The 25,842-nt window shown below is 39.0% G+C and overlaps 1 protein-coding gene across 8 annotated transcripts in view; it reads right to left on the minus strand.

The window, feature by feature from the left end:
* The window catches only part of YAP1 (Yes1 associated transcriptional regulator), a 111,769-nt gene extending 92,092 nt beyond the window's left edge, over positions 1-19,677 (minus strand). For 2 of the 8 annotated variants that reach the window (XM_053925885.2, XM_053925882.2), the window contains exons 1-2: positions 18,928-19,677; positions 15,164-15,414 (exon numbers count right to left, since the gene is read on the minus strand). In XM_053925885.2, the coding sequence (XP_053781860.1) occupies positions 15,164-15,414; positions 18,928-19,248 (572 nt within the window). In that variant the 5' untranslated portion in view covers positions 19,249-19,677. The remainder of the gene's footprint in view (positions 1-15,163; positions 15,415-18,927) is intronic. The other 6 variants (XM_053925887.2, XM_053925884.2, XM_053925886.1 and 3 more) reach the window with 3 other exon arrangements.
* Positions 19,678-25,842: the final 6,165 nt, after the last annotated feature.

Consider the following 25,842-nt stretch of genomic DNA (forward strand, 5'->3'; position numbering starts at 1 on the left):
GCTTTCTGAAGGCACTGAAACATGAAAATAACTGACACTCAAAATATCCAAATCAATAAAGTTACTGGTGAAAACGAAAAATGTCTTTTATTTTACAGAAAAGGCTTCTGAAATGACTGGGAAAACATGTAAAAGCAATTCTCAACATTTTTTGGTGAGCAGTTAATATGTACTGGCACTATGCTAGGTGCAGGATATACATTAGAGCAAGTATATAAGTAAAAACACATCCCTATGCAACAAGGTTCACAGGAGGCCAGAAGAGGCGGCTAACTCTAAAGCCCACTCGGAACTAGGAAAAATCTGGGAAGACGCTCTAGGGAATTAAAATCTGAGCTCAATCTTGAAGGAATTTGTATTTCATTTAAATAGTCCTGGGGGGGGGAATGTAAAAATATCCAAAAAGCAGTTTCCGAAGGCTATCATTTAGCTAAATACTACAGAAATACCCTAAATATTAATTTAAGTCATAGAATGAGGAAATTTCTCTCAATAATGACTGCCACGGTTAAGAAACTCTCTATTCCACCCAATCTGTGAAACGTGATTATTCGGGGATTAGGTCACCATTTTGTAAAGGCCTAGTAATTTGGTGGGCATCCCGTAAGGACGCTAGTCTTCCTCCTTTTAGTCTATGTTGTTAAACAGTCACGGGTTGTTGGAAGAAAGGGGAAGGGGAGAGTTACAGAGACAGTAAATTAGGAAATACTTATCTCTGAGAATGCTCACAACCAAAATATTCTATTCAAATATCCTATATTATGACAACACTTTCAAAGAATTTGAATTAAAAGCATATTTCAATTCTTGTAACATAATTCTTGATTTTATCAATTGATGCTTCATTAACATTAAAATTACAGGTATAGCTAAAAACCAATTTTCCTTGGTCATTAAAAAATATTTCTTGAAACTGAATCCAGAACAACACAGATTTTTAAAAATAGGACAGAGAAAATTCTGTGGAAAAATGTCTAATTTTTTAAACACACCAGAATACAATGTAGAAATGCTGCTAAGTTTTAAAAGTTTGACACCAAAGAGTGGAGAGGCTGTAAAATTCGGATTAGTAGTATTCTGTTTAAGATAAAACCACTACTAGTAATTTTATTTCTGAGCAGACTGAAGCTCATTGGTTTTCATTTCACCATGTGCTTTTATCAAACACAAATGAGACCATTTAATTTATTTTCTATCACCATTAAAAAAAAAAAAACCTCTATAGAGAAATGATGTTTTCATAGGTAGGCAACAAAGTTAACTAAAATCCGATAATCAAACTCCTCTCAAGCAGACTCCAGCTCTACAGGATTTCATTAAATTGAAATTCCTTATTAGACAACTCCTAACATCTGTTTTCGTGAGCTTAAGCAAAACTGCTGGACAAGATCTGAACTTGATAAGATGACCTGATTTTAATTAACTAAAAGGGAGTGGGGGATGGGGGAAATTATATTCTTGGATGCTAAACTATTTCCTGAAAACTCAAAAAATAACTTATATCCTATAACCACTTAATAACTAAACTACTAAGAAAGTGGGTTTAGAATGCATAAAACCAGCCTGCTCCTCAAAAAGTAAGCGATGGACAGTAACTGAAGAGGGCAAACTTTGCACAGCAGTAGTCCTGAACTCTCATGCGCACAGGCTGCAGGGTGGGGGCCCCAGTGACTGCTGGCGTGTAATCACTGACTTGCTCAGCAACTTTGCTGTAATGGCTTCAAATTGCAGGCCTGAGGAAATGCTCCATAAATAGCTGCTCTTTTCTCTTGTGAAGACTCTTCATAGACCCAATACAACTCCGCACTACCAAAAATGGAGGAGTTGCCATGGACCTTAAAAAAAAAAAGCCAAGAGAACAAGAGATACCCTGCTAACCACATTACTGATTGTAGGAGTATGAAACACAGTGCTAAAATCTAATTCACTGTTTAAATTCAACTTTTCGGTAACAATTTATGAAGAATCAAATCAGTTTTTATAGCCCAAATTTCATGAGAGCATAAAGCCTCGTTTTTATAGGTGTTTAGAAAAGGAGAGAGATGCTTAGTTTTGAAATTAAATGTTTGAGAATGTTTTCATTAACTCCCCAAGAAGCAGTGGTCCTCGAGTGTTCCTTCATAAGCAACTTAGAAACCTAAGCACATGTGGTGCTGCCACAGAAAACACTTCCGGGAAGCAGGAAAAACAAAAACACACACATTCTAAAATCACTGTGAATTCTCACCAACTGCATTATATATCTATATAATACACACATAGAGCTTGACAATTCAGATAAATTACTAGTCTGTAAATTAACAAAAATTCAACAAATAGCCAATGAATAGTCAAATCTATCAGCAATAACAATACAGAGTTTTCTCAACTTAATTGAATTCAGATAGGGAAGGAAAGCAATGTAATTAAATTGAAGACCAATAGGTGCCAGGACATCCAGATTCCATTTCTGCTGTATGTTCCATGTGAATTTATGCCTAAGTTAATCTAAAGAAAAATAATGTTAAAGTCAATTTTTTTTTGGTAGTCAACTTGTAGAGGATAATTACAATTACATGTCAATTACAATTCATGGTCTTGAACCATACATGTAAATTGTAACCCCAAAGCCCATATTTTGTCTAACCTACTGAATGATTTAAAAATAACTTGACGGATCTGATGGCATCTCAAGAGGAAAATACCTATCAACTTATGTTATACTACTCACAAAAAATGAGATTTTACTTCTTAACAGAATAAGCTGTTTACACTAACATTATGCTCTACTCTGAGTTTTTTAGGTCCCAGATGAAAATTCACCTATTGAACACTATTTTTAAAAACTTCCCATTTAAGTGTTGTAGACTTAAAAACATGGCCACAATATTTTGCAACTCCTATTAAGAGGCAGAGTCTACTTTCCAACTCATTGAATCTGAGCTGACTTTGTCAAATGTTTAGACCAGCAATTTTTAACCAGTGTGCCATAGGACGCAGGCACACTGGTACGCCACAAGAATTTTTAAAACACGCAATACCTGACTATTTAGTCAGGGCCACTGATCTCTTTTCATTAGATTGTCAAATAAAAGAATCTCAACAGCCACCACCACAATAGCCATCTGGTGTGAATGAATCAAAATTATACCTGTTTTTTGGTCAGATTGGCAAAAAATATATTTTTTGGTGTGCCACAGAATTTTAATAATTAGTTTATGTGTGCCATCAGATGAAAAAGGCTGAAAATTGCAGACTTAGACCTACAGAATGTAGAAGCAACATTGTGTAACAGCCTCAGGAAGCTTTGCAGCTTCTGCCTTCATCCTTTTAAAGGGCTCCCACCAAAATGTAAGGAAACCTCCGTGTACACAAAAGAGGTCAGGGGAGCACACAGCAAGAGGCAATTGCCTACTAGCAAAAAGAACAAGCCTCAGAATAAAATCTACCTTGCTGGCACCTTGCTCTTGGACTTTGTAACCTCCCCCCAGCTGTGAGAAATACTGGGTGCTTGTTTAAGCCACCCAGTCCATGGTTTGTTATGGCAGCCCAGCTTACTAAGACAATGGGTAATAGTAAAGACCCCTCCATGTGACTTACTATAAAACAGAGTGGAAATCTTAACTCTTATAATCTTAAAAGTCTTAAAATATGTTGCTGTTGACTATATTCACTTCTTAATTACTAGCAATCCTGAAACTCCTAACTTCCTTCCAAAACCAAATTAAACTCTGAGTTTAGGATTCTGACTGCTCTGTGTCCCAGGAAAAGTTTTACTAATAAATTTTAAATCCTACAGTTTTTAAAAGACAAAACTTAGTTTAGTTTCTACAGAAACTTCTAATGGTGACAGTGTTAGATTTGCTTTACAATTTATTTTAATATAGCTGATTAATAAACAACCTGTCAAATATTTATCTGGTTTTGGTAATGTAAAATAAACTAAACCATCTGATTTTGCTCATCTAAATCAAATTCTAGAGCTTAATTTTAAAAATTATTTAAATCTCTGAAAATGTTTCAGTCATCAGCAGCTTTCCTATACAACTTTAAAAATTAAAAAATTGTAGTTTTTACACTATACTATTAATTCAATTTGTGCAGTGGCCGATAAAACAGAAATAATCAATACATAAAGAGTTTATATTTACATAATTCTGATAAATTTTACTTGATAAACAAGTGAACATTAAGCTAAATTTAAACAGTGCCAGAAAAATGAAGAGAGTCACTTTCAACTAGCATTTTCTGACAAATAATAGTGACAAAAAGTAGCAAAAAAATTCTTAAATAGGCTGTAATATCAAAATAAACTTTAGAAGTGCATACAGGACACAACTGTATGTGACAATGTTCATGTAATAGATGTCCTCACAAAACTTTTTTTTCAAGCAATAAATAAAAACAAGTCATTCGATAGTTTTTCAAGTATTTTGATGTCAGAACTGCTTTTTCAAATTCTCAAAGCAAGAAGGTAGATTTAACTACAATTAACAGCTTCATTTTGATGAAGAGAAGAACCTCTTAAGATATGACACAAATGTCATCCAGGTAGGAAGATCAAACACTTGGTTGCAGCTCAGTCTCTGACTCCCCACCTCCTCTACCCCACATTCATTGAGTTAATGTGAATCCCATAGCGTAGCTTGAGTACCATCTCTTCACCTGGGCTCCCATAGTAGTCTACTCACTGGTACCACTTTTACAACACAATTTTATTTATTTATTTATTTAATTCTAAAGCAGTCCAAAGAAGAGAATTTATAATACCCCACATAGAACTGTTATTTATATCCAGAAAACAATTATATCTTTTAAAAACAGTTCTAGATACACTATTTGAGTGTAAGAATAACCTCAAACGTATACAATTAACTTTACAATACACAAGGCAAATACTCTGGCATCTTTTTAGCACAAAATTTCATTGCATTAATTATGCAGGGACTGAGGCATTGATCAGGGTTGACTTACTGACCAACAGACTCTGAAGTGAATAGCACTGTAAGGGATACATCAAGAGCTACATACATAAAACTGAACAAAAGGGACAAAAATCTATGTTTACTGAGCTTATCATCAGTTAGCCTCAACAGGTTCTCCAGTGAGAGACAGTTAGCCTAGTATTAATTTTGTCTCAACTCCAGAGTGGGACGCAGTGAATCCTTAAGATAATGGCTGCTACATAAAACCACTAGGTGGGTTTTTATGAAATCAAGAGCCCACTAGGCACATAGAGGGAATTCGAAGCAAATAAATTTAAAAAGTAGGGAGAAAGAAACCAAGTCCACACCAGTGCGAGTGACCTGACACGTAACAATGAACCAAGTTGTTCTTTCTTGAGAAAAATCACCCTGTGTTTGTGGGAGTAGTAGTAGTCAGGACACTGATAGATAAGCTGTGCAAATTCTTATCTGTCATGTGATGGGCACTAAATGAAAATGTAAGAATACACAGGTACACAAAGGGCATGCTTTGTCTTCAAATACAGAAGACAGTGATAATAATTTCATACCATTGTCTGGAAACAGTGATTATTTTGTCACCCACAAGAAGAGATTTGTACCAGTCCTAACAAGAAAGTCCGCACACCCTCCAGCTGAGAGGGGATAAAAGTGATCCTATTACATCATCTGGAGCCCATCCAAACTACACAATTTCTGAAACACAACCTATATCAGTCTGAACATGTGTAGAGGAAAAACAGAAACATCTGTATTTCAGCCAACTCTTCCCCAGAAGGTTTTTTTTTTTATCTTAAAAAAAAAAAGTCATCCAGGTGAGCTTGGTAAATCTTAACTGTGACTCTATCACTGGTAAGTTTCAAACAGGGTCTCAGAAATCTCCATTTATTTATTTATTTAGCTCATGTCTAACCTTAGCACTTGGCTATTTTAACACACTTCCTTAACTCTACATAATTAACAACAAAGGGTCCTAACACATTTCAGTCACCATCTCTGGGTGAATCTATTTTCCCCTACAACCCAGTTTTCATGAAATGAAACTACTTCATCTCCATGGTTAGTTTATAGGTTAAGAAAATACTCTCTCCAAAATAATATAAAATGTAAACTGTAATTTAAAAAATTTAGTTAAGAAAGTAAAACTAAAAAAATAAAATTGTTCTGCAAAAAAAAGAAAATTCTTTATATTAACACTATTCTATGACATTGATAATAGCCTATTAAAGACACACAGGCAGGCTAATTTTCTGAGCTATCTATTAAAAGAAAATAACCAATACTAAAATAAAACCAAGGTATATACCACTGGGGGTTTACCTACATAAGTATACCAATTACTATTCAACCAATTCAGACATGCATAAATATTTCCCTTAGCCTACCACCAACTATGTTGATGAAAACTAGAAGGAACGTATGAAGACAAATACATGCTAATTTCACAAAACTTTTACTTTAAAGCCCTACTTTTAAAATCTGTGTACGCTAGACAAATTACTTGAAAATGACACACAGATATGATTATCTCCATTATCATTTACAGGGTCCAGCATAAGAAATGCCTGCTTGAGTGTGGTTGGCAGGATAATAATATGGTGTAATAATGTATAGTTTTAATTTGAACATTTCACCTAAAATGTCATATGGTGTGCTTGAGTGTGATATTGTTGTTACAGAATTACATGCTCATGGTTTTGTTATAAAAGAGTTTGTAATTAAAAAGGGCGTTATTTGTGCCAGACCCTATATTAATAGGAATTAGAAGTTTCCAGTCTCTCTGCCTCTGCACACTATTTCAGAATCCAAACCCTGTGAACGAAGCATACACTGCACAGTGCCAACTACCCTTGTGTCAAAGTATACAGTTCCCCTTTAAGAAAACCTAACACACAGAGATGTAAACCTGCAAAACTGACACTAAATGGGACAAATATAATTTGAATTAATCATCTGCCTGGTAAAAGCATTTATTTAAGTATTCACTTAAAAATGTTGCTGTAGCATTTAAGTCAAATCACATGAAATTGTCTAGTTACTATTTTGGGCTTAGAAAACTGCACCTTTACAGAGTCAACCTAATAATCACAAATTGGATTGACAAAAATTTTGCTTAAATACTATGTTTTAAAAACCTATTGCAAACCACCCCCATCCCTGGCCCAAGGAGATGGGAAAGTTTATGCCCCAGAGAAATGGGGCCACAGGCTCTGGATTGAGATACCTAACAGCCAAGTGCAGGGATGAAGCCCCACACTGGTCAGCCCTAAAACACCAGCAGTCTTAACACCTATCACCACCAATGCTCTCTGTAAACAGGACTGCAGATTTTTATCTGGAGAAACTGGTCACTACAAGAGAATCTAACTAAGATATGGACATTTAGGGCCCCACAACTTCAGAGCCTGATTAGTCCCTGTTATCTTACAGTGAAGCCCAGTAAAGGCACTGAAAGTAGCAGAATATTGGAAAAGACGTATCAGCTATACTAGGGAGACCCCCAAAACCAGAATTCATTTATTAAAAATTGTGTATTTATTCTTACATGTTTAAACTTCAGCCACCTTCAAAGTACTCTCCATTTGATACAATACACCTATTGAGATGTTTATCCCACTGCTCAAAACAGTTGTTGAACTTGACGACTGTGATGCCTGTTAGTGCTTGTGCCATTAGTTGTTTCATTTCTTCCACGTGGGCCAAACATTTCCCTTTGAGGATGTTTTTCATCCAGGGAAACAACAACAAAAAAATCACTCAGGGAGAGAGTAGGAGAATAGGGAGTGTGGGGCATGGGGGTCATGCCATTTTTGGTCCAACAGTGCTGAACACTCAGTGCAGTGTGGGTAGATGTGCTCGTAAATCACCCATCATGAAATGGGCAAATGTGCTGAAAGTCTTCAAAACAAATTCACTGAAGCTGAGCACAACCTCTCACAGCAACACCAACTGGTAACACTCGGACAGATGGGTTCCTAGAACACTCCTTCAGTGGGAGAAACCCTACAAGGGGCCCTCCAGAAGATAATTCTGGTTTTGTTGGGTCTCCCCCTCATGCTCCCAGAGAGGTATTTTATTATTACATTCATGAAACAATAACTGCATTACATTAAAAGGAACAATGAGCTCAGAAAAGAGTCCCTGGAAATTATGAATGGGAAACAGCTTTTGGGGGTAAAAATCAATGTAAAAGTTAAAAGCTAAAGTTGAAGGAATCTCCCAGAAAGCATAACAAAAAGCTCAGTGAAGGATAGTAAAATTAGAGAATTCCCCTGGTTGTAACTCAGTGGATTGAACAGGGGCTGCGAACCGAAGTGTCACCAGATTGACTCCCAGGCAGGGCACAGGCCTGGGTTGGGGCCAGGTCCCTGGTAGGGGGCACATGAGAGGCAACCACATATTGATATTTCTCACCCTCTCTTTCTCCTTCCCTTCCCCTCTATCTAAAAGTAAGTAAATAAAATCCTTTAAAAAATTAAAAAATAAAAAAAAAATTATTCTGATTAGCCATTACAAGAAAAGAGAAGAGATAAAACAGACTGGAAGAAATTATATAAGAACTAATAAAAAAAAAATCTTTCCCAGGATTGAAGGACAGTTAGGGTAACGACACTGCAAAATGTTAAGGGGCACCATTCACACTGAAGACAATTTCCAAGCTATGCAATCTTTACAAATGAATTTAAAAAAGGTACATACCAAGGCACATCATGAAATTTAAGACCACCCGCCAAAAGATAAAAAAGAATATTAAAATCCCCAAGAAAGCAAATTGGGTTTAATTGATTAATAAGAAAACTAGAAGCTAGAATAAAATGACATGTTGACTTTAAAACTCCAAAGAAAAATAACTAAACCTTGAATTCTACAACCAAATTGCCCATCGAGAGTTAAGATAAAGATATTTTTAAATATAAAAGATCCCAATGCCATTACCTACCATGTACCTTTTTTCTCAGCAAATTCCTGTAGGATAAGCCAACTCTAAGAGTGAGTAAGTCAAGAAAGAGAAGAGTGATAAATAGGGTAACCAACCAACAAGAGTGATGCGGGGACCTGCCAGGATGAGAGTAAAGGAAAGTCCCAGTACGAACTATATGAACATCTGTTACTTTTGTAATAAATAACATACACCTTATTTTAAAAACCATAAAATCTGATACACGGGGGAGGAAAAAGAGGGAGGGAGGACAATTTCATTAATATAAAGCAAAAGAATCCCACATTCGTGCTTGTACATTAAAAAATCCACATTTAAACCCTCATCTCCCAGATGGTAGGGTTTAGTGCCTTCCCTAAAGCCAATTCCATATTAGTCACTTCTGACTATGTGAGAAGTTAAATTTCAACCTTTGTAGTTCACATTTAATATCGTGAAAGCATATAGTAGCACCCTGAAGAAAGTTTTTGCTCTAAACCCCAAATCAAATTAGTCTATAGATAAGTTTTCATGAATGCATCAAAAAAACACATCTCTCTCAACATACTTGCAGGTGACATAAAGACCTTACTTTAAAAACAAACAAACAAAACCCTCCTCACTTTAGGTCAAGTAAGCAATTGAAAGAGGAAGAAGGAAGAAGCTTTTAACCAACAGAACCTTCACCACCCCTACAGGAGGACCCAGCTGAAAATTTGATTAAGTCCAGTGAAGAGATAAGAGAACCACACTAAAGTGAAGAAAGGTAAGTAATAGCACTACCACAAATAAAGCACTTTAAATACTTGGTGGAAACAAACAGCAATAATTTCATAGATACCTCCATTTGCATTATTTTACTAATTTGCAACATTATTCAGAGAAACAACGTATTATTTGATGTATTAAAGATTATGCTTCTTGTCATTCGTGCTAAGAACCAAATAAAAATTAAACTACTGACCACTTTTTCTTGTCTAAAATATTAAAAGGAAGAAGAAAAAAAAGACATTTGTGATTTATATCAAACTTCTTTGTCTGCCTTTAGATGGGGTCAAGCCCTACCAAAACAGAAGTGCTTCCAGTACTTGTTCCCAAGAAGCTTGGTGTTACAGTACTTAAGGAACCAGAACCATGAAGCAATTCTTCTTCATAAAAAACAGCAATGCCCCTTTCATGGCTTGAAGTTCTGATTAATCCGAGAATCAGCTCTTTTTTGTAAGAACTGCATCACTTAGTAACCAGAGTTATAGAACCACACAGCCCTTTAAGAACTCCCTTTATACATTGCTACTCAACTATTATTAAACTTTCGAGCCATAATTAATGGTTAAATTATGCTACTACTGAAGGTAGCAAATTAAGTTTGAATAATCTTCAGTCTTAACAACTGATTTTTAAAATGACTTCACTTTGATTTGCCCTAAGCCTAAACTACACCATACAATTTGAGGGCCTAAAGGTTAGGTTTAGAGTTTACCTCTTCCCTAAAGCCGTAAGGTAAAAGACAACTCAGTTATTAGTCTAATATTAGCATACTATTTTAGGATGCTAATGTGCATCATACTTCTAACTATAAAGTAAAACCTATTTTTCCACATTCTAGTGAGGACTGATCTCAGGGAATCAAAAACATTTTTTAAAATGCTTCATTCAAAAACCACCTAGGTATTTTTTTTTCTTAATAGTTAACATTAGGTTTTGGGGGAGGAATATTTTTTAATGTTATTTTTAAAAGAAAATTAACTTACCATCTTATAGCCCACTGAGAGTTTGCTGCATTTAAACGTCTAGTTGGTTAACTAAACTTTAACCTTTCTGAGTTCACACTGAAAATACTCATTATTTTCCCCAGGAAATACATTAATCTCTATGTTCTATTTACTCTGTCACATCCACTATCTTCCAACTGTTTTTATTCTGCCACTGTATTCAAGTTCCTCCAGAGTTTTTCTGTCTAAATCATTGTGGCACTGTGGGCCATTCTTCCCTGGGATGCCCACCCACTGAGCAGAAGCAAGCATTTTTTCTTAACGCTGAGGGCATACTTTAATCTTCTCTCCCCACTCAACCTCAACAGCAAGACAAACAGGCAGAGACTGGCCCTGCCCTCACATAGGGAAATACTTTGTCATTACAACTTGAATTGCTTTTTGCAACTTAATCAATATTCAATGGCAACATTACAAACTTTTCACTTTTAAAAGGAAATCATATCAAGTTGCACTAGATACACAGTGAAACAAACAAACAAAAAGTATAGCTTTAATCCTTATGAAACTGTTTCTTTTAAAAATACCTAATCTTTATTATGGTAACAATACACATTGCCAAGTGTTTACAGTCTTCTGGGAATGGGACAAGTGTTTGGGCGAAGCATATATCAAATTATAACAACAGTTTAATTCATCTCCTTTGATACATTTCTAAGGTAGCTTTAATCAGAGCAGGTGGACTATTAACTTCTGAAATAACATGTAACAAAAAAGAAATCAAACCATTAATAGTGATCAATAACATCTGCTGCAAGGCAAGTTCATTTAATGTTGTAAAACTGGCTCATTGATATTATGTGCAATGTTGAAAATCTCTGAAACAAATACCTTTTTAAACTGTGGATCCAGATGCTCAATATAACCTTTACACAGAAAACAGCTGCAAGAAACCTTGAATCTTCCAGGTTTAAAAACACTGTGGCCAGTTACTCAGAAAGTGATAAATAATAGAAATGAAACAAAATGATCCTTTACAAGTTAGAACATTATTAAAACAATGCAAATCTACAAACTTTTAAAACCACTAGATCACATTTCTTAAATCACAGTATAAAGTCCTGTGTCGTACATTGTATATAAGTTCTTTGTACATGGAAATAGTTACAAGGTATCAGATTCAATAAAATAAATCTGAGAAAAACATTCCTTGTAACCAGAGATATTATAGAATACTAATTCAGGAAGTTATTCAGCAGCTTATAAAGAAATAGGAAGCGGTTGAACAACTACTTGAAGAACTATTTCCTGTAGGAAAACTATAAGACAGCTGAAGAAGGCAATAATTTTCAGAGTAATAAAGAGAAAGGATTCTTTTAAAATAAAAGTTCAATATACAACTTTAAAGAAATTAGTTTTCAAGAGTAAATTCAGTAGAACAAATGTTACACATAATATACAGACTAAACTTTTTTTTTTTTACATACTTCACAATCATACCAGAGCTTAAATATGTGTCATTGACAAATATAGCTATTACCACCATTATCCTACTTTATCACCTGCCAAACTAAGGTATGTCTTCTCCAGAAGACCTCAGTGACCTAGGAAGGGCTTTAAAAATACCATGACTGCCTGTCTATAATCCTTCAGTAATTGTGCTGCCTTGAAATTGCAGGATGGGCCAACTGTTTTCAAAAAGCCATTCATCTGTTGTCACAAGGCAACAATTAGTTGTTTCCAAAGTCAACATTTATAAGTTTTCGATCAAACTACATTACCTTGCAAGTGTGGACCTTTTATGATCCGATTTCTTCATGACAAGTATAAATCTCAATAAATTATGTACTTGTAACTTAAAAGTGAGTTCCAACAAGTATCTACAAAAATGTTTAGTAAGATGTAATTTTTTCACATGTAACTAGTTTAAGTCTTCATTCTCTGTCTAGTGACAACAAGAATCTTCTTTAGATACAAGGGGAAGAAAATATATAAGCATTGATTGCAAAGAGAGCCCAAATTTAAAATACCAAAACTAGAATAAAAAATGAACTTTGACAGAAGCAACTTGGCTCCAAAAGCTTCATTCATAATCTTTGACTCAGAGTCAGGACAGATATTAATCATTTACCTGTGCAGTACATAAAAATAAAGTGTTGATGACAACTCATAGAGCCCATATCATCATGAAGTAGCTAACAACTGGATGTAAACTAATCTTCTTATAACTTTCTCCAAATTGCATACTGTTCATAAAGCAGATACCCTTTAGGAGAATAACACCCATCTTCTATATCCAATTTTTAGGAGCCCTCTCTATAATTCCTGACAGGTACCAACAAACCCATAATTCTTCCTGCTTTTATTGACCAAAATGTATCATTCAGGGAAAATCTACTTTTGAAAGGTACGATTATGAGAAAATTATTCCACTGAGTCAAAAAATCTTCATGTTTCTTAATATATAATAAGCCTTGTTTTACTGCCACAGGAGAGTCCCTCAAAAATATTTTCCCCCACTTTTTAAGTCTACTTAACATCTGTTACCACATGTAGTTACAGAATTTTTTTCTTATGACTTTTAAGATTTCCTCTTAGCAACGTTCAAATAATGAAATTAAAAAACCTTGATTAACAATCATGTTTCTCTCTTTTTTCCCAGTTTTTTTTTTCCTTTTCCAGGTAAGCTTCTGTCTACTCCTGCAACCATTATTTTAAATGCATAATTTTCATATCACTTTGGCCTGGTTTACCGCCCCCCAGGACCCCGCTCGAGATAGGGTGTTCAGAGTGATGTGGTGGGTATGTGTATACTCTTCATGAATCCTTCTGTATCAACATCTTTAAGAGAAACACTTCTTCTCAAAGAAGAACCATTGGAGGCTTTAAAAAATAAATTATATAACACTCATTTCAGCTCAAAACAAAACGATCATTCAAAATGAAAATGTAGGTAGATAGCACCAATAAGCAATTATTACAAGACACAAAAGACTAAGGAGAGCATAAATGTTGCTCTTTAACCTTATACTTTCAACTACAGAATCAACCAAAGAAAGAAGGCAAGCAGGCTATTAAGCTGTTTAAAAATCTCCCCCAGGTCAGCATGTGACCCAGCAGGGAGAGGTTCAAAAAAAGTACAGCCTTCCTCCCCCCACCCCCACCCCCACCCACGACCTGTTTTGTTTCCACTCATTTTTCCTTAAAGACACATCCTCACAGCTAGCAGCTCTTTCAATCATTTACTTTGGATGTCTGCTTGAGAAGAAATGATCTTGCTCATTCAGATGAGTTTGCCAGACTTGTATGTACTTTCCAGTCTCAGGCCCTTTGTTGTTTGGTTGAAACCTGACCCTTTGAAATGGATACCAGGACACCAGAAAACCAGAAAACGAATTAAAAGAAGAAGAAAAAAGTTGCAGGAAAATGGGTAAAAACTGTAGAAACATTTCAAGATCCAACTTTTTCCTCTGCTTATCTCCTAAATAAGCCTGTCACAAAACTGTATCTTATATTACACAGTAACAACATACCCTAAAAGCCAATTAATATAAAATACTAAGACTCACACAATTAATATAAAATACTAAGACTCACACAAATAATACATTATTTGTATTATCTGATCTAATAAATAAATATTACATTTACTTTAGGAGTAGACTGTCAAGTCAAATCTCAATAACACAGTTTGTTTTTCACTGTATTATCTCATCCTGATTAAATACTACCAAATAAGCTACTCTTTTAAACAATTTCAGTGTGTAATAACTACTTTTAGAAAGTGTTTTGTATATACTTAAACAAGACAGATAAAAATACTAAGGTCTTATCTATAATTCCAAAGCAGTAGGGGATAAAATTCTATTTTGATCTTTTCAGCTTTAATGAAATTTTACCATTTTGTTAAAGACAAAAAGTCTGATAAAAATAAATGACCCAATGGCCTTGTTCTTGTTTTCCCAGAGAGGATGAATTCTATTTTGAAGACTTGCTAGTTTGAAAGAAGTCTGCCAGTAAGAGAGATTGTGTATCAAACCCGAAAATTCTGTTTCTCGTTATATTTTGTGGGGTGGATGGGGCAGTAACCTGATAAATCACATCAAACTGCAGCTAAAAGTTTGTCATTTCACAATCTAAAATACTGTAAAATTAGACACCCAAAGAAGTCCTACTTATTTTATTCTTCTCTAATAAAATGTTTATTTAAAAAGATATGACTATGTTTCATATTTCATAAGGCTATGTTAGCCCTCTAATTCTCACAATTTGAAATTTTTGCATGGTATTCTTTCAGTTTTGAACTAGGTTAATTAATAGCTCTGGCACAAACTCAAAACCAGAATACCCAAATTGCCACAAAAGATTACTAAAAGGCTCTGAAACAAGAATGAATCAAGCTTTCAAAATTTACCCAAGCTAAAGAAGGTTATTTACATCATACCAAATAAAAAAATTATGAAGCTATAACCAAACAGGACAGAAATATTAAGATATAAAAATAAGTGACATTTTAACTCTTCATGCCATTTTGTTTTCCAAAATACATTTTCCCTAGAAAGGTATCTCCCCACATTATTTTCACTTACTTTAAGAAGTATCTCTGACCAGAAGATGTCTTCGCCATCTCCCAGCCTGCTGGCAGAGGTACGTCATCAGGTATTTCAAAAGAAGACTGTCTAAGGTGTTGAGCAGTGGGTGTAGCTGCTGGGCCAGAGACTACTCCAGTGGGGGTCAGCGTCCCAGGAGACACGGCTCCCAGCTGCAGGGAAGCTGGAGAGGAATGAGCTCGAACATGCTGTGGAGTCAGGGCTCCTGCACTGCCTGCATCAGTACTGGCCTATGGGAATATTAAAATGAAAATTTTCTTAAAATTATAGATTTTTAATTTTTTATTTATTGATTTGAGTGAGAGAGGAACATCAATATGTTGTTCCACTTATTTATGCATTCATTGGTTGATTCTCGTATGTGCCCTGACCAGAGATGGCACTCACAACCTTGGCATATCAGGAGGGTGCTCCAAACAACTGAACTACCTTTTAAAATAATCCCTTTAAATTTCCTAGGTAGATTTCCATTGCAACCAAATATCTAGGAACCAATGGCAAATCTCAACGTGTGACACAGAGGAATATAATAGGTCTGCAGAAGGGTATTTTGAAATGGTTTATGTAATCTTAATATGTACTCTTACAAACACTAGTAATTTTATCAATCAGCAGTCCGTGTTAGTGAATTTTCTACCCACTATACATTTGATGTACTTTATTCATATTTTAAAGGCAAATAGTACAGAATTAAGAAAACACCCATAAAATAACAAATGTTGAATTTTAAAACCTAATTTCTATAAGGCCAAGGCAGTATGGGTGCTTTTCCAAGTTCTAAAATGTTCCAGGGCCCTGGCCAGGTAGCTCAGTTGGTTAGCAGAAGTCCCCAACCTTTTGGCACCAGGGACTGATTTCATGGAAGACAGTTTTTCCACAGATGGCAGGGGGTGGGGGGATGGCTGTGTGGTCCAGGTCCTAACAGGTCATGGAGGGGGACTAGGAAGATCCATGGCCGGGGGATTGGGAACCCCTGGGTTACAGCATACTCCCTCCCAATAAGCCAAAGTTGCAAGTTCAATCCCCAGTCAGGGAACATACAAGAGAGTCAACCAATGAATGCATAAATAAGTGGAACAACAAATCGGTGTTTCCCTCTCTATCAATAAATAAAAATTTAAAAAAATGTTTCAGGTATAAACACAACCCAAAGAAAATAACAACTATGCAAGGATATTTTTTTACTAGGTTTTAAGTAGTATTTTTTTTCTAGGCCAAGCCCTAAACACAACTGTCATTTTTTTTCTCGTTGTAGACAAATGCAATCAATAAAACAATCACAAGTTATACAACTTTTAATGAATGCAGAAGATTTAGAAGTAGCAAGGCCACCTGATGCATGAAATGAAAACTCAACCATGTATTTGTACCTAGATGATAAAGATGTCAACAGCTCAATTACAATATAACTTAAGAACTTACACACTTACATATTTACCCTGTGTAACAGCAGAAAAAAATTCTGCACTCAGACCCCAAAGGTCTAGGTTCCAGTCAAAACTGGCTAGTGTAAATATCTTAATCTGTCTCAGTTCTCTCACTTGGAAAATAGCTTTTTTCATGATGAAAAAAGTGGATATATATATATGATTGATTTTATATCCAATACTTTGTGGATAATAGTGTTTACAACCCATATTCATACTATTCATACCTCAGTTATTAAAATTCCATTATTAGAATTAGTGGTTGATGATCAAAAAGTTAGAATTTCCTAGATTTCATATATGCAAGGCAGGGAAACTGGAAGCAATGAGAAGAGGCATTTACACCTACAAGTCATGTACATTTCTGAGTTTCCAATCAGAATATATTTGAATTAGGAAATCATTAGCAGAAATGAAAGTCAAACTTACAGATGCACAATAGTTAAGAAACTTACTATAAACAAAACTAAGACAACTGTATAAATCCATAAACTGCTGGATGCAGATTGTGCAATTATTTACTAGAAGAATTAAGTATACTTTTCAGTTGCAATTTTTTGGCTTATAGGTGCCACAAAATGGGGAATTCAATCTCTTATGTGTATTATACTTTCAAAACACATTAACTAGCTGCAGAGCCGTGTAGTCCGTAGGGTGCAATGCCAGCACACATTTACCCATAATGAGTCCAGAAACCCCCTTCCAGGGGTAAGAGAAAAAGGCATAAAGCCTACTTCTCACAAACTTAAGTGTTTAGGAAAGCAGCTAAACTGTTTTTACTTCCTCCGTCTTAACCCAGGTTTTTCTCAGCAGGTTAAGTGAATTTTTCTAAATTCCAAAATTCCTTGGTCTTCAGCAGGAAAACATACAACAGGCTTGCAAATAGGTAAGGGAATGGGGTGGGGGGTGAGAATGGGGGTGATAACTCTGCTTTTCACTCAAGTTACAGCCCAAGTGGACTAACTACATTGGAGTATTTGGAAAACCAATTAACTTTTGGGCAAAGTTCCTAAATTGAAGTTTAGCCTGAAGCAAGTTCTTAAAAAAAAAAAAAAAGGTTAAGAAAGAAAAACCTACACTAAACAATCTACTGGGACCTGTCGGAATGTTAACACTTTTATAATAGTTTCACTTCTTGTTGCGTCGAGTTGACAAAACAATCGAACGCTGTGTATGTGTAACAGCCATGTTCATATTCTCAATAAGAATTAAAAAGTAATGGCGAGCCTCGAATTAGTCATCGCTTCCCAACAGTAACTTTTAATCATAGCTGAACTAGGCAGGACTGGGCCTATGAGTCAACCTGCAATGTATTATCAAAGGCTTGTGTTAAAACCAAGGCACAGTAAAGCGCAACGCAGGTCCTGCGCAACGTGCAGATGTGGCTAATTTAAAAGCATTTCAGCAGACTGTAAATAATAGTCTACAACTGGGAAACCAACACGTGAACCTACTAAGTTTGACAAGGGCGAGCCTGCCGGAGTTCCAAGGCACTAGGGAAGCAAAGGGGTGAAAGTACTAACTCTATAAACAACTTCCAGGAAAGTCTGGATCCAGGATTCAGAAAGCGCCGGGGCCCCGAGGAAAATAAATGCTTTCGGGAGGGGGAGGGGGAGAAAGAGCAAGAAACTGAAGGGACTGGTTCTACCCCCACCCCTAATCAACACTGGAAAACAAGAGAACAATTATTTGACTCCCCAGGAGACTGAAGCGGACCGAGAGGCCCCGAAAGAAAGGGGGGTCGAGGCTCAACTTCACACACTCGGCCGCCGCTGGCAACTCACCCATACACAAATGCCAGAGGCCCCCCTCCCCTCCCCCCCCCCTCCCCTCCCCCCCTCCCCTCCCCTCCCCCCTCCCCCCTCCCCCAGCGCTGCCGCGGCGGCGGCGGCGGGAGCGAAGGTGCTGAGCGCGCGGAGGCGCGCGCATTGTGCAAGCCCACCGCGGCCCGGGCCGACTCTCCCCACCCCCTTCCTTCCTACCCACCTCCCCCGCCACTCCCGCCAACCTCTCGGGAACCCCAGGAAGAAAGAAAGGAAGGGGGAAAGCACGCCCCCCGCGGCCGCAACCGCAGAGAAACTCCGAGGGAAAAAAACAAATCTCGGCCCCGGACTCCGAGAGGAGCGGGGAGCCGGTAACCGTGGCCCAGCGGATGCCTCCAGTTTCTCCACTTCTCCGGAGACCACCCCCTACCCCCGACAGGCCAGAGGTCCCAGACCCCCCTCTCCCGGCCAGGGCTGGCCGCCGCTGCCTCCGAGCGCCCCCCGGCCCGGGACCCGCCCAACGGGGACGTGGGCAGAGGAGCGGCGAGGTTACCTGTCGGGAGTGGGATTTGGGCTCCGGAGGCTTGAAGAAGGAGTCAGGCAGCTTCCGGAGCCTCATGGGCACGGTCTGGGGAACGTTGGCCGTCTTGGGGTTCATGACGGCGTTGAAAAGCGCCTCCAGGTCGGTCTCCGAGTCCCCTCGGACGTGCACGATCTGGTGTCCGGCCGGGGGGGCCTGCGGCGCCGCCTGGGACCCTGGGGGTGCCGGCTGCCCGGGGCCGGACGGCGGGCCCTGCCCCTGTGGGGGCTGCGCGGGCGGCTGCCCTTGGCCCTGGGGGGCCGGCTGCGGCGGCGGCTGCTGCCCGGGATCCATGGTTTCTGCCTCCCCCGACGCGCACCCGGACCAGGCGGGCGAGGGCTCCGCCCGCGCGCCCCGGCTCGACGGGCCCAGACGCGAGAAGCGCTGAGGGCGGCGGGCCGGGCTACTCTGGGCGGCGGGAGCGACGCTCTCCTAGCTCTCAGGGCCGGGGGGCTGCGCGGCGGCCCCGCATCCCCCGCCCCGGCGCCTCCGCCCCCGCCCCGCGCCCCGGCTCCACTGGTCTGGCGGCTGCGCCTCGGGAGGGGCTGCGAGAAACCGGGACCTGCGGCGCCTGAGAACTTTTTTTCCTTCACTCCCTAGACGGATGCCGGACGGCTAGTTGCCTGTCCCCTCCCCCTTTCTCTTTTACTTCCTTTTCTTGTTCCTTCCTTCCTCCCTTTCTTTTCCCCCGCGGCGGCTGCGCCCGACTGAGACAGAAACTCGCCTCCGACGCCAAAACTAAAGTTGAGAGAAGCGCCCGCCCGAGCCGCTCGCCGGCTCCGCCTCCTCCCGGCTCTTCCTTCCTCTGCGCGCCCGCCCGCACTGGATCCGGGCCGGCGGCGGAGGGAAACTTTCCTGCGCGAGTTACTGCATTCCAGCAGACTCCCGGCCCCCGACGCCCCGCCTGGGTGCGGGTGACCAGCTCGCGCGGTGGAGGCCTCCGCCGGGGCTGCCCGGGCCCGGCCACAGTGCTCTTGGGGAGACCCGGTGACCAACGCGGAGGCCAGTCTGGGTCGGAGATCTGGTCTCCGCAGAGAACGCGGCCGCCCTTGGCCGCAGGAAGTCCTCCCGCCCAGCCTGGCCCTTTCCCGGCCAGTTCCTCGGGAAAGGCTTGAAGGGCTTGCAGTTCGCCCCGAGATGCGAAATGGCTAAGGCCGAACGGAGTCTGGAGGGGTCGTGTAAACTCACTTAAACTCTCCCTGCGTTAGCTCAACTAGACCAGCTGGAGGGCCGTGCGCGCTTAAAGCCTCAAGGATAGGTTGGGGTTAAAATAGATACCCGTTAACAGATGCTGACTTAAATAAGCGTCCATTTATTTGTTAACGTTAACGTGATTTTTTTACTTCGTAATACGCAAAACCCCCCTTCAAGGGGATAATCGATTACTGTAATGTGAAGCTTTGAGATTACTAGAAAAACAAAGTTGCCTTTTTAAAAAATGAAGTAGTTTTTAGCAGTGAAATTTGCAACACAGTCATGAAAACCTCAGCGGAAAAAAAACCAGTGCTTCTGCCGCAAGCATTCCTCTGTGTACCTGCCTCTCATCCTCAAGGGTATGGGAATCCACCCCCACCCCCGCCTTTCTTATCCCTGTGCCTGGCACAAGGGTGGACTCGGTGGACGTCCACTGAATAACAAATGAATGGGAGAGGAGCACACCCCAGGCACCTGGTTCTCTATGTGGCAGTGCAAGCAGTCCATTTGAAATCATTAAAACCAAGACAAAAAAAGTTCAATCCGTTCATTCTGATTTTTTAAATAAGCAGCTATACTGAGATAGGAACATGCTATACAGTTCATCTATTTAAGCAACTAGGTGTTTTTACTACATTCACAGTATTGTGCAATATTACTCGATTTTAAATCCACTAACCTATTCTAAACAAACCTAGTTTCTTGTCTTAATGAGTTTGTCTGCAATGCTAACGTAACAAATGTATAAACAGGTTTAAACTAGAGAAGGTACCCAGGGCAAAAGATAATCTCCCTTCAGCCAGGGCATGCCCAGGAGAATTCTGAGGAAGGATCTGTATCACTTGGTGTGGGAGGGAGGGGTCAGGGGGAAGTGGCTTCAGGCCCTCAAAATTCAAAAGCAAGGTTTTAGTCGACTGCTATGGACCTCAATTTCATTGGAAGAAAGGAATCCCCCTCAATGAAACCCCTGACCTCCTTTGATTTATCTCCACCCCCATACCCAAATGTCAAGTGCATTGAACCATAAACTTGTGGGTTCCAGAGTTACACAGATTTGAGTTCAGATCCCAGTTCCACCACTTACCAGTTGCGACACATTGGACAAGTTGCCTATTTTCTGTTCTTTAACTTCTTTCATATTGTGGTCAGGGGTAATAACAGCTACTTCATGTGTTGAGGCATTAAATGAGTCAATGGACATAAAATAAGTACTTAGCCCAGGTTCTGGCCTGTAATGAGTTCTGTATAAATGTCAGCTATCATTGTCCATGTTCATAGATGACTTCACACGCAGTGACATGGCCTCTCCTTTGCAGCAACCCCCCCTAGGATCCTGTTGGCAGTCTGTTCCTCTCATGCCCAGTAAGCAATCCACACAAAGCCTTTGGACAGGAACTATACATTAAAAACTGCAACTGAAAAAAAAAATTTAAGACCCAAAGAGATTAAAAACCTGGGATTGTAATAGAAGCTGTCCCTTAACTAGAGCATTTACTACTATGAACACTATAATTAAGGAGCTTAGGGTACAGCAGAGGTTGCTTTGTTCAATATTGTTTCATCTGTCATTAAGATGAGAACAAAATTGCTTTGATAAGTGGATTGAAAGGCTGTTTGGAGTGATTTTATGTTCTGTAAGCACCTCTGTAATATCAACTAAGATTTTGCAATTTACTGCACCTAACTAAAAAATTTCAATCACAGGTTAGTATGGGATAACTATAACATGTATTCAATCCTTTGTCCCATCTCTTCTGCTCTAGCCCCACTTTTGGAGCAATTATCAATTGAAGGCACCTTAAGATAGGGAGTCTCATACAATGACCCACTATTATCCTGGGTCATTTTCAATGTCCATGTCAGTCACTATCTCAAAACACTAGCTCTCTCAAATGTAGCAGACCCGCATCTCCACGCCACGTTAGCCACCTACTCCTATGTCCACACCCCATCATCATCCAGAAATACTTCAGCTGTGAAACCAAACTATGTAATACTATTCTCTTAATAGCATTTGCTTCTCTGGTTTCATCACTCAAAACTCACTTATTATTAACCTCTCTCTTTCCCACCAACCTACCACTCCCTCCTGTTTTCATTTCTTTCCCAATTCAGTTTAGAAATCATAACTCATGCTTCAACCTTTCTTAACCATCGATGCCCTCAATTCCATTGCCCCATTGAACTGAATCTTTTAAACTATTAATCCAGTCCTCTGTCTTTTTCCATTCCACCATCTAAAGCCTATGGGGTCCTGGGCCCCACATTTATTAAAAGCTTCAATTAAAAGCTTTTGACCTTTTGTCAAACTGAGGTTATCATCCCAGAGATATACCAACACAATTAGAAAAAAAAATCCATTGTAGAACTTTAAACTTTGTCCTATTACCAAGTGACACTCTGTAATGCATTATGAATTAATATTTTAAGTAAATTCTGTAATTATCTGTTGAACAGCACAATTACATTGCCTTGTAATCATTGTGTGTTAAAAGCATTAATTTGTTAAGTGTAGACATTTGAAACATACCTTGGTTTTGTAACCCTCTCTTGGCATTCTAGCATGCTAGAGTATACTGGGGGTTTGGAAAGAGGTATCCAGCCCTCTCAGTCTCTCAAAAGCCTGCCTGACACGCTGGTTCCTGGGGAAAGTTGTAGGGAGTCTCTCAAGTGAGTGAATTGGTGCCCTTCCATAGTTATAGTCTCTAACCATGTTCCCCTGTGTTTGCAATCAGCTTCTCACTGATAGGATTGCTTATTCTAAACTTTACCACTCCTCATCATGGTTATTCATCATCCACCCACCCTTCAGAAAATCACATCACCTCCAACTGCCCAGAGAACAGAGGTCACTGTGCACAAAAGCCCTAAAAATCTTTCCTTGGACCTACAGAAACATTCATATGAGCCTTTCCCTGCACATGGACATTTTTGGAAAGAGCAGCCCACATGCTTGTTCTTCCTCACCTTTTGTTCATTTACCCTCTGACTCAACACATCCCAAAGTGAACTCTTTACCTCTACCCTCTTCCACCTCCAACCACACACACACCCTCCCAAGCCACATCCTCCCTCTGATTCACCATCGAAGTTAATGGCATCATGACCCACTCCCTTGTTCAAGCTATAAAACGGTGTCCTCTTAATCACTTCCCTTTACATCACTTACATCCAGCCAGTTAACAATTTGTATTAATGTTCTTTCAGATCTCTGAAAGTCTGCTGCCCATCTCCATGTCCATTTCTACTTCACTTCCCATCATGTTTTACAGAACTTCAAAAATCATGCCCCTGCTTCTAGTTTTACATGGCTCCATCAGACTTCTAATGTTAGAGTGAGCTTTCTAACATGCAAGTCTGATCACGATGTGAAATCATTCAAGACAAATTCAAACCCCTTAACGTGGAATATAAGGTTCCTAGCCATTCTACTCCCGAACTGATCTCCTCAACCGACCTCTTGCAACTCACCTTGTAAGTGTTGCGCTTTCCAGGCATGCTGAACCACTTGCAGTTCCTGGAATGAGCCATTTTCCTCTCATCCTTTGCCCTCTGAAGATGTTCTTCTTGCTGTTTGGAACTCCCTTTTCACCTGGTTTGCCTTAGTACTCAACCTTCAACCCATGTATCTACCTCTAACAAAAAGCCCTCTTTGGCTCTCCTCTTCTTTCTCACTGGTCCGCACCCCACACACTAGGTGAGAGGCTTCTCCTCCGGGCTCTCACAGAATCCACCCACCACCTCCACCGTGGCATTTACCGTAGTTTGTTGTAACTGTTTATGTGTCTGTGTCCCCAACACCACGCTGGGTGCATCTGCAACAATTTCTCCCATCTCTTTATCCCCATGCCAGCAACCGTTAACAACAGGAACTCAGTAAATACAGAAAAGAAGGAAGGGAGAAAGCTAAGGAGGTATCCCAGAGCCCAAGAGTAGAGGTGTGGGTTTGAATCTCAAACAGCTAACTTGCAGACATGATTCAAATTTTGAAAATTCAGTTTCCACAGGCCAGACAGATATTTATCATATATCTAAGAATTTACAACATTTAATAAACACCAATTAATTTTCTTGAATTTTCAAATGTTCTTGGTGGAGTAAAAGTAACCGTTAACATTGTGCAAGACATTGTGCTCAATATTCTAAATGGAGTATGTCATTCAGTCCTTATAAAAATTCTTTAAAATTCAAACTAAAACAGTGTCTTACAGATGCAGAAACGGAGGCACAGAGAAGTTAAATAACTTGCCCAAAGGTTTACTGCTAGTATGTGACAGAACTGAACTGGATTTGAATTGACATTTCTGATTCCAGAGCTCAAACACCCCATCAGGAATATTATGTTTAATTGGAGACAGTTCGAAAGGGTTACTGACAAATTCTTGCATGTAGTATAAGGGGGTGTAGGAACCTTGTCATTTAAGGAGTATTTTATTTATTTTTTGACCAATAAATGCTGGTTTAGGGTTATATAGTCTTAATATTAAACGTTAAGGACAAACCTGGGTTGATCTCTGGAGAGTCAGATTGGAAGTGTGAAGAATCAGTCTTTCATTCCAAAGGAGTTTAGAAAAAAATTACTGGACGATATACTTTTTAAGGTTTTTCGTACTGCAAGGGACATAGTTTACCTCAGTTAATGAGGGTGTGTCTAACTTAAGAATTCACAGAGAGAAAGGGCGAAACAGTCCTAGCATGTGTTGCTGGGCTTCAGGGGGCTCTGTGTCTTGCTTGGGATTCACTGTAGTTGTAACTACGTTGGCGGTGATCTCCTAATCCCCCCAATCAATCACTCTGTAAACTCCCTGTCAGTGATCCACCTCTGGGAACCAGCTTCCCTTGCCTCTCTTCCTCTTGACTTTTGTTTGCTCTTGGCTTCCATAGCCTGAAAGCTCTGCTTATTTCCTTCTGTTTCTGGGTCTTCTCACTCTCTGCTAACTGTATGTCTGGCATTGAGTGGATAAAATTAAGATGAAACACTTGCATAAGTACTTGTAAAGTGCTGATTATGCGCCAGGAATTGGCAGTAATTGGTATAATAGTATCTATTTCATAGGATAATAATGAGGATTAAATAAACAAAATAAGAAGTGTGGATGAGTTTTTATTTTATTATGTGGATTAAGAAAGCCCGAGATTGACTTGGTATAATTACATGATAAGAAATTAAGAACAGTTTGCTGAAGAAAAGTTCTCCTTGATCCGATAGAATTTGACCAGCAACTCTGAAGATATTATTTCAGAGTTCTCCACTTTAACATTTAGAAGGTATTTTGTGTATGCTTGTGAATTAACATAGCCCTGAAATTATTTTCATTCTAATTCATGTTCTGAATTCTCAAATATAAAATGTTTCTTACCACAGCCTTTGGCGATTCTTGTGCATATTCCGCATTAGACACTAATCAGTAATTATGAACTAGATTCTGGCTTGAAGAAGATCCCTCTGAAATAGCTAGAAATAACTGTAAACAATAAATAATATGGTAATAAGGAGCCTTGTTGGTTTTAAAAACTGTTTTCCAGTCTAGTTATAGATAGAAGGGGATCTCAAATCTCATAGACCTCCCTCTAATTTACAGCTGTAAACTACCCACTTTAAAAAAATTTCACAAACTAGTACAAATTATTGTGCTAATTTTATAGATATTATCAAAATTGAAGAAGAAAATTAGCATACAGATAGAGGTTTGA

This window comes from Desmodus rotundus, chromosome 5 (genome assembly GCF_022682495.2).
Source record: "Desmodus rotundus isolate HL8 chromosome 5, HLdesRot8A.1, whole genome shotgun sequence".
Taxonomy (NCBI): Eukaryota; Metazoa; Chordata; class Mammalia; order Chiroptera; family Phyllostomidae; genus Desmodus; species Desmodus rotundus.